This window comes from Geospiza fortis, unplaced genomic scaffold, assembly GCF_000277835.1.
Source record: "Geospiza fortis unplaced genomic scaffold, GeoFor_1.0 scaffold635, whole genome shotgun sequence".
Taxonomy (NCBI): domain Eukaryota; kingdom Metazoa; phylum Chordata; class Aves; order Passeriformes; family Thraupidae; genus Geospiza; species Geospiza fortis.
The window spans coordinates 37887-47691 of NW_005054610.1; the positions used below are offsets into that span (position 1 = coordinate 37887).

Here is a 9805-nt window from a genome sequence, read left to right on the forward strand (position 1 = left end):
GGGAAAACGCCGGGTCTTAAAGGTGCCCTGCCCGGGAGAAACGCCGGGTCTTAAAGGTGCCCTGCCCGGGAGAAACGCCGAGTCTTAAAGGTGCCCGGCCCGGGAAAATGCCAGGTCCTGGAATTGCTCGCCCGTTCCGGGAATCACGCCCGGTGCAGGAGCCACCGGCCCCGAGCCTGAAATGGGGGAGCTGTGCTGGGACCAGTAAGGGACTGGCACTGAGGACACTGGGAACCAGTAAGGGACTGGCACTGGGGACACTGGGAACCAGTAAAGGACCGGCACTGGGCGTGCTGGGGGCCGCACGGGTAGCACCCCATGTGTACTGGGGACCAGTAAGGCACTGGCACTGGGGACACTGGGGACCGGTAAGGGACTGGCACTGGGGACGCTGGGAGCCACAGGATAGGACTCTACATCTACTGGGACCAGTGAGGAACTGGTACTGGGGATACTGGGAGATGCAGGGTAGAACCCCATGTGTACTGGGGCCAGTAAGGGACTGGCACTGGGGGTCCCAGGGATTTATGGAGGTGCCAAGGCCATGGCTCCAGGTGTGCTGGCACCAGTAAGTGCCCGGCACTGGGCGTGCTGGGAGAAGCAGGATGGGCACGGGGAAAGCCCCGGGGGGACGGGCCCGGGCGGGCTCCAACACCCAGCCCAGGATTATCCCTTGGCTCTGGCGCTGCACCGAGGATTTGGGAGATTTGAGCTGGAGCAGAGCGAGGATTAATCGGGGTTATTGGGATATTAGCTGGAATATTAACTGGTTTACAGGGATGAGGTCTCCGGGGCACTAACAGCCCCAAATTAAAGCGCTAATGAGCTGGAATAAGGCGTGAGGGGAAACTGAGGCACGGATTGGAGCCAATCCTCGGTCCCCATGAGCCCCCCGAAGCCTCCATCGCCCTGCCCGGGGCTTTTCCGAGCTCGTTCCGAAGCCGTCGCTCTCGCCCCTTTCGTTTCCTGCTTCGGAGGTTTCGCTCTTCGCTCACAGCCCGAGGGGGAAATTCCCACCCCCAAATTTGCTGCTGCTCGACTTTCAGCGCCCGCCGCCCTCAGCTCGGCGTCACCGCCGCCACCGGGCAGGCCCAGCACGGTCCCCGCACGGTAAGTCACTTTTGGGGGAGAGAGAAGGATTTTGGGGTGGGCTGGGTGGCGGGGATGGGATTTTGGGGGTCCCGTTCCCCCCACCCCGCCGGGCTCTGCCGCTCGGAGCCGCTCTGCCCGCCCCGCAAACGGGAGTTTTGTGATCCCGAATTGCTGCTTTTAACTGCAGTTTGGGAGAGGAGAGGCTTTTTTGGGACATAAAAAAATCTCCTGCAGCTTCGTCCTGGTGGCACCAGTCCGGGGGAAACGAGGAGTCGGGACCCGAAGAACCCCGGCAGGGCTGGAATGAAATCCATAACAAAATCCAAATAACAATCCAATAACAAAATCTTCCCAGGCTTGTTAGGGAGAGGTGGCTCGGAGTCACACTCCAATTAATTATTAATTGGCGTCTTTATAGACAACTCCCAGGCAAAACAAAGCTTGAATTAGAGGTGGAGTTGGCTGCCTTGGGAGTAAAAATGTTTACTTTAAAGGTTTTCAGGAGCAGAGGACCCCAAAGAGCCAAAATTGGGGTGAAGTCACCCCTCGGTGCGGGGCGAGCACCGCAATTCCCTGCGCCGGGAGCAAACCTTACCATTGCCTCTGAGGTTTTCCTCGCTCCAAGCGCATTTCCTTCGGGATTTCTGCCCCTCATCCCTCCCGGGGAATCCACAGCGTCGGCTCCATCCAACCCTCCAGCCAAACCCCTAATTTGAGCCGCAGCTTAAATTTAACGCCGAGCTGAAACTCGCAGCCCTGAGCGGCAGCAAACCTGGAGGAGCTGACAGGAAGCCAGGCTGATTTGCATATTATGCTAATTAGGATGGCGCGAACCTTTCAGATTCCCTTTGCAGATGGTTTGCAGATTTGTGCCCAGCTTTGGGTTTATTTATTATCTTTTCGCCCGGTAATAATTGGTGCAAGACGGGAAAACTGGGAAGTTTAATCCATAATACAGCTGTTAAAGAGGGAACAAACGTGGGGAACGCAGTTTTTCTCCATAATGCCAGTATTTGGTTAATTGATGCTGGATGGTGCTTCCTGAGGTATTTTTTGGGAGGAGAAAGGGCTGAGCAGCTCAAAAAAGGGAATTTTGTCCCCACCCATGGACATCATTCCTTGGATGGGTTTGTTCTTGGGACTTTTTTGCTTTCATGCCCAAAAAATTCGATCCTTCGGTGCTGAGTTGGAAACACAACTTTTCCCAGGTAGATTTTTTTACTGAATGAGATTTTTGTGCTGTTTGGAGCTCTTGGAAGCTGTGGGGGAGCGGTGGAAAAGCCCAGCTCGGCTCCTCTTAGGAAGAATTTCTTCCCTTTTCTTTTTTTTTTTTTTCCTAAATTATGAGAGAACTGGGAAAGCTTCTCTGTGCAATCCCTCACACCTGCAGCACCCGATCCTTCCCATCCCACCAGCTTGGGATGTCTCTAGCAGCTCCTCCTGCCCTTGGATAACACCAGGTACCAGCGGATGATGATTAATATGGTTATTATTGCTGTTCCCAGGTGCTCGTTGCCTCTCCCACCCCTGCCCAGGTGCGATGGAGATGCAGGAGGTGTTCCTGCAGCTCTGGGGGGAGCTGGCCAGGCTGCAGGAGCTGTGCTCGGAGCAGGGGCGGCTCCTCCGGAAGCTGAGGGCCAGGAAGGGACCGGTCCTGGGTGAGTGGGAGTTGCGGGGTCCCCAGACTGCACACTGGGGTCATTCCCAGCTCGGTCCTGGCAGAGTCAATTCCCAGGTTTATCGTGGCAGGATCGTTCCCACTTTTATCCCGGCACGGTCATTCCTATCTTTATTCTGGCTGGGTCATCCCCACCTCGGTCCTGGCAGGGTTATCGGTCCTGGCAGGGTCATTCCCACATTTATCCTGGCAGGGTCATTCCCACTTTTATCCTGGCAGGGTGAATCCCACCTCGGTCCCGGCAGGGTCATTCCCACCTTGGTCCTGGCAGGGTCAGGGTCATTCCCACCTTTATCCCGGCAGGGTCATTCCCAGCTTTATCCAGGCTGGGTCATCCCCACCTCGGTCCTGGCAGGGTTATTGGTCCCGGCAGGGTCATTCCCACATTGGTCCTGGCAGGGTCAGGGTCATTCCCACCTTTATCCCGGCAGGGTCATTCCCAGCTTTATCGAGGCAGGGTCATCCCCACCTCGGTCCCGGCAGGGTTACTGGTCCTGGCAGGGTCATTCCCACCATTATCCTGGCTGGGCCACTCCCACTTTTATCCTGGCAGGGTCATCCCCACCTTGGTCCTGGCAGGGTTATTGGTCCTGGCTAGGTCATTCCCACTTTTATCCTGGCAGGGTCATCCCCACCTCGGTCCCGGCAGGGTTACTGGTCCTGGCAGGGTCATTCCCACCATTATCCTGGCTGGGCCACTCCCACTTTTATCCTGGCAGGGTCAATCCCACCTTTATCCCGGCAGGGTCATCCCCACCTTAGTCCTGGCAGGGTTATTGGTCCTGGCAAGGTCATTTCCACCTTTATCCTGGCTGGGTCACTCCCACTTTTATCCTGGCAGGGTCATCCCCACCTTGGTCCTGGCAGGGTTATTGGTCCTGGCTAGGTCATTCCCATTTTTATCCTGCAGGGTCATTCCCACTTTTATCCTGGCAGGGTCATCCCCACCTCGGTCCTGGCAGGGTTATTGGTCCTGGCAGGGTCCTTCCCACCTTTATCCCGGCAGGGCGAATCCCACCTCGGTCCCAGCAGGGTCATTCCCACCTTGGTCCTGGCAGGGTTGTTGGTCCTGGCTAGGTCATTCCCATTTTTATCCTGCAGGGTCATTCCCACCTGGGTCCCGGCAGGGTCATTCCCAGGTTTATCCAGGCTGGGTCATCCCCACCTCAGTCCCGGCAGGGTTACTGGTCCTGGCAAGGTCATTCCCACCTCGGTCCTGGTGCTCTCAGAAGTTCCTCTGGTGGGGTGAAGGGGCTCGGAGCAGGAACGTGCCCTGAGCCCTCGTGGCTTTGGGTGCTGCTGCTCAGGGATGCTCCTGCTCCTGGGACCATCACCTGGACAGGGTGGGAGCAGGGCTGGGGAGGATCTACAGCACAGAAAACACCCAGGAACTCTCTGGTTTTCCAAGGATTCCCCTGTCTGTACTGTCCTCTCCCCCCCAAACACTTATAGCAGCCCCACGGGGTCTGGCACCATTTCCCCACCCCTAAAATGGGAATTTTGTGGTCGGGAGGGATCGGTTTGGACAAAGCTGTGCTGGGAAACTGCAGCCTCCCCGCCCTGGGGCTCCCTCCTCTCCACCTGCATCCTTCCAGGACTTAAACCAAAGCCTTTCCTGGGAATAACACAGAGTTTGGGAGCACGGGGATGTTCTGGTCTCCTGAGGGAGATGATGGTCCCCCACCCCTGGCTGTCCTCAGTGTCCTTGCTCTGGTGGCCCTGGCTTCAGAGGGGACAGGTGAGCTCTGCCAGCCCAGGGGGTTCCCCAAGCCCAAGGGGAAAATGGAGCAATGGAAAGAGAGAAAAACCCCTTTGGATTCCCAGGAATGAATTCCAGGAATGAGCTGGGGGGGCTCCCTCCTCTCCACCTGTGTCCTGCCAGGATTTAAACCAAAGCCTTTCCTGGGATGAACCTGGAGTTTGGGAGCATGGGGATGTCCCAGCCTCTTGAGGAAGATGATGGTCCCCCATGCCTCAGCCCTTCCTGGCTGTCCTCAGTGTCTTTTCTCTGGTAGCCCTGGAGAGCTCTGCCAGCCCAGGGGTTCCCCAAACCCGATGGGAAACCAGAGCAATGGAAAGAGAGAAAAACCCCTTTGAACTCCCAGCAATGACCCCTCTGCCTCCCTCTCTCCCAAAGACATCCCGGTGTCGCTGCCTGTCCAGTGCACGGAGGATGTGGGGACAGGGGATGGCCAGAGGTCACCTGAGAGCCACCAAAACCACCCAGGAGCTCCGACATCCTCCACACCCCACCTGGAGGGCTCTGCCTGTCCCATGGGACAGCCCCGGCCCACCAAGAGGCTCCCCCCGAGCCCTGGGCACAGCACAGGAGCCACAGGAGCTGCAGGCCCAGGCAGCACCGAGGGGGACGAGGGGGAAGCGCTCGCCCGCAGGAGAACCTGGATCCTCCCGGTGCCCTGGGAAGGAGGGAGAGCTCCCTGCAGCCCTCGGCAGCTGGAGACACCAAATCCAGGGCCTGGGGGCTCCTTCCCAAGTCTTCTGGATCTCTACGAAGCCCCTGAAGCGCTTGAGAGGGAAGAGGCTCCCAGGGATGTGGCTCTGGTGGAGATCCGAGGGCCTGTGAAGGTAACGGGGGGAATTTGGGTCATGGCATCAGGGACCCTTCACCCTCCTCTCCATCAGCCCTGCACACATGGGAAGCGTGGCAGAGTGCGGTTATTTCCTTAAAAACTCTCTGGGCACCCAATTTTCTGGTTCCCAGGGGATTTGGGCACAGGAAAGCCCCTGAGGTCCGTCTGTCCATCCAGGACATCCCTCCTGTGATCCTCATGGAGGCTTTGGGGATCCCTTGGAGGAGTCAGCTGGGGGAAAGTTTTCCCAACCTCCTTTGATTCTTCCAATTACACAGCTCCAAAGTATTTCCTTCATTCTCTCTGATCTCCACACCCCAAAACACATTTCCAAATAATTCCAAATGATTCCTGTCACTTTGAAAGGGATTCCAAACTCCTCCCTGAGTTCTGGCCCCTCCTGGTGAACCTTCACCCCAGTCCTGGCCTTCCCACCCAGGGTCCCTGGGATGCCAAACCCATTTTCTTTCATTCCTTTTCCTGAATGAAGCCCTTAAAAATTTCTTTAATGGCTTCAGGGGCTGGGTATTCCCGGGGATAACTCTGATTTTGGGCTGGATTTGGGAGGGAGTTTTTGGAGGAGAAGGGGGAAGTGGGGCTGTGTCTGTTTGGGACGCCATCATCGCTCAGATGACAATGGCACGGGGACAGGTGACAGATGTGCTCCAGTTTGCTGCTTAAAGCCGATTTTCCTGCTCGTTTGGTCCATGGGAAGCGCTGGGGGAGGTTCAGGAGCCACACGGACACGGGATTGTGCAGTGGGATTTATGGGATGGGGTGAGGGGCAGTTCGAGCTCCCCCAAGCTCCAGCCCAGCCCGTTTTGGGTGGGGTCAGGCTCTGGGGGCTGGCCCAGGGCACTCCCGGGGGTTTCTCTGTCCCCAAATCCCCCTTTTCCTCACAGACCTGCTGGACTCCGGGCTGGGCGCTGGAGGAGGGGACGCTGAGCCCCAGCGCTGAGGCTGCCCCGGGCTGTGAGCTGTGCCAGGAGATGCTGCCCTCGGAGGCAGCGGGACACGCGGAATATCTGAGCCCCCTTCTGCTCCACCTGGAGTAGGACTCGTCCTCCCAGCGGGAAATCCACGGATCTGTACCCTGAGCCACGGGACAGAATCGGGACATTTGCATGGGACAGCCTCTGGACATCTCCACGGGACAGACTCTGGACTTTTCCCATTTCCATGGGAAGATTCTGAACATTTCCCATTTCCATGGGAAGATTCTGGACATTTCCACGGGACGGACTCTGGACATTTCCCATCTCCATGAGACAGATGCTGGACATTTCCCATCTCCATGGGACGGACTCTGGACATCTCCATGGGACGGACTCTGGACATTTCCGATTTCCACAGGACAGACTCCGGACATTTCCCATTTCCTTGGGAAGATTCTGGACATTTCCACGGGACAGACTCTGAACATTTCCCATTTCCATGGGACAGAATCTGGACATTTCCCATTTCCATGGGAAGATTCTGGACATTTCCACGGGACAGACTCTGAACATTTCCCATTTCCACGGGACAGAATCGGGACATTTCCCATTTCCCATCTCCTCAGGACAGACTCTGGACATTTCCCATTTCCACGGGACAGACTCTGGACATCTCCTCAGGACGGACTCTGGACATTTCCAAGTTGGACTCGATGGCCTCAGGGGCTCCTCCAGCCCTGGGGCTGATGCGGATTCTGGGGTCCTGCTGCTGGTTTGGGCTGGGAGCAGTTTCCACGTTCCCTGTCCCTCTGCATTCTCCTGACAATGTGGTCCCAGCGTTGGATCACCCCAGGTGTCTTATTGATCCCTGTGGATATCAAAGCTGATCCCATCCCAGGGTCTGGAGATGTGAGGGGGAGCTGCAGCTCCTGGACAAAGGGAATCCCTCAAAATTCGCCTTTGACTGAGTGGAAATGAATCCTCCATAAACAGTTGGGGATGCTTGGGAAGGCACGTTGGTTTTTTCTGGGAGTTTGGAAGGTTGGGTGGGAGAATCTCAAGGTTTTTGGGGTCACTAAGAGTTATTTTAATTCATCAAGAGGAATTTGAGTGTTTTATAGCATTTCCATCAGTGGTATCCAATGTGTTTCCCAAAGTGGGGAAATTGAGGCACAAAGCATCAGCTCCCAGTCCCTCTTTTCCTTTGGAAAAATCTCATCTCAGGCTTTTCTATTTTGCACGTTTCTCCCGAAGATTTGGCATCTCCTGTTTGAGGAAGCTTGTTGGAATGAAGAGCCAGGTTCTCCTCTAATTCCAGGGATTGGGAAAACTGGGGTCTCCAGCTCCACCATCTACTCTTTGGCAGCCAAAAACGCCAGGAGTGAAGTTTCTTCCCCACAACAGAGCCACATTAATGGATTTATTCATGACAGACTTCTGTGTGTCCCCAGGGTCCCTGGAGCCATTTCCCAAGAGAAATCCCACAACTTTTCTTTCAACAGCAGCTTTGACCTTGGATTCTCCATCCATGTGGATGTTGGAGCTGCTTCCAGCCCTGGGTAGTACCAGGGCCTTTATTTCACTGAAAATGGGTTTTCTCGGGATTTTCTCGGGGTTTTCTTGAGGTTTTCTCTGGGTTTTCTCAAGGTTTTCTTGAGATTTTCTCCAGGTTTTCTCCACACCACAATGAACTTTCCCACCACCATCTCCTGCTCCAAGTTTCATCCTGTGGCTCCTCAAATTAATTGGGATTAGTTGATAATTATTTGAGTGTTTTATGCTCTTCTTAGGGGACAAACCCTGATTTCCCAGGCAAATCCCTGGAAGCTTCACCCCAAAGCTGGAGCAAGGACCACACCAATTTATTCCCACGGATTGGAGCTGGCCAGGAGGAGGGATCCATCCTCACCCAGGAGATGGAATTCCCAAAGCAGGAGCACAGATGGTTTTTATCAGAGTCCAAACCCCTGGTATGGGGCTGGTGCAGCTCCAAAATGCCCAAAATGCTGCGGAAAACCCCCTGGGAACCTTTAGGCTGAGCCACGAGGGGATTTTGAGCTCTTCCTCCATCCCCAGGAGGGACAGCAGTGGAAGCTCCACCAGCCTGGCCTCCCTCAAGGACATTTTTAGTGTGGGGGTAATTAATCCCCTCCCTCCCAGATGTTCCCCAGGGATCTGGAGCTTCCCTTTTGGATCTGCGGGGCAGGAAGGTGGCTCTGGCTCCAAAATAACTTTAATTGCAGGGTGCTGGTGGGGCCGTGGGTGGGCTGTGGCTGCTGGGGCCAGCCTGGGCTCCGGGTGGGTGGGAGCTGTTTTGGAGCTGGCTGAGGGCAGCGTCCCGGCAGGAGAAGCTGGAAAATCAGGAGTGGGTGAAGCTGTGCCGGGACAACTCAGGGCAAGGGTGCCCCACTCTTGTTCTCCAAGCAGGGATGCAGCTGGTGGTGGTGCTCCTGGGGAAACCACAGCAGCAAAAATGCAGCTGGAAATGGGATTTTGGGTGGAAAACGTTCAGTTTTGAGGGTTTCTCATTCAGGGTTCGGGCTGTGGGAGGGGGAAGGAGCTGCCCAGGTGCTGGGGATGTCCTGACACTGAGTCCTGGGCACTGATCTGTGCCCAAACAGCCCCAAATTCCAACATCCAACTCCTTTGGGGCCACATTTTCAGAGGAGATAGAAGAAATGAGGGTGGGGCTGGCTGGGATTTCATCCCTCTCATGGGAGAGTGAGGAAAAAGGGAAATTTCCTGCCCAGGAACAGCTTTTCTCTAAGGAAAACTCTCTGGCTGCTGTGGTTGCCCCAGATCTTCTGGGAGCTGCTGGAAATGAGGGACGAGGGGGGAGAATCATCGGCAGCAGGAGCCCATCTGTGCCACCAGCAAGGATGGGAAGTCATTAATGCCTCTGTTAATTTATAACTGCCCCTCGGTTTCATCCCTCATTAGGGGAAGGGAAATGTTCCGTGATCCTGCTGTGCTTGGACACGAGGAGGCAGAGACTGGAAATGGCATAAAAAAAGTGAATTTCCAAGGAAGTCCGAGACTTCCAGGTGGTGTTTTGGGAAGAGTTGGAGGTGACAGCTCAACCGTCCCCAATTTCTGAACCTTTCCTGCTGGGACAGGGGGATTTTTGGGGAGAAAAAAGGGACAAGGGGATTTCTGGGGAGCAAAAAAGGACCAAGGGGAGTTTTGGGGAGCAAAAAAGGGCCAAGGGGATTTTTGGGGAGCAAAGGGCCGGGTTTGGCCTCAGCTGGGGGAAAAGGGGGTGGGAGGTGGTGGAGGGGACCAGGAGGGGATGTGGGGTGGGAGGTTGTGGGGTTTGGGAGATTCCTGAGGGGATGGGAGTGAGCTGGGGGGCGGGTCAGGATGGTGTTGTGGAGGGACAGGATGACCCTGGGGGTGTCAGGATGGTGCTGGGAGGATCAGGATGACCCATGGGACATCAGGATGGTGCTGGGGGGCTGAGGATGGTGCTGGGAGGATCAGGATGCTGCTGGTGGGAGCAGGATGGTGCT

The 9805-nt window shown here is 55.8% G+C and overlaps 1 protein-coding gene across 1 annotated transcript; it reads left to right on the plus strand.

The window, feature by feature from the left end:
* Window positions 1–1042: 1042 nt before the first annotated feature.
* LOC115948909 lies at window positions 1043–6471 on the plus strand. Its single transcript, XM_031064638.1, has 4 exons — window positions 1043–1110; window positions 2598–2750; window positions 4908–5356; window positions 6264–6471. The coding sequence occupies exons 2-4, from the start codon at window positions 2633–2635 to the stop codon at window positions 6414–6416; spliced, it is 720 nt and encodes a 239-aa protein (XP_030920498.1). The 5' UTR covers window positions 1043–1110; window positions 2598–2632; the 3' UTR covers window positions 6417–6471.
* The last annotated feature ends 3334 nt before the right edge of the window (window positions 6472–9805 follow it).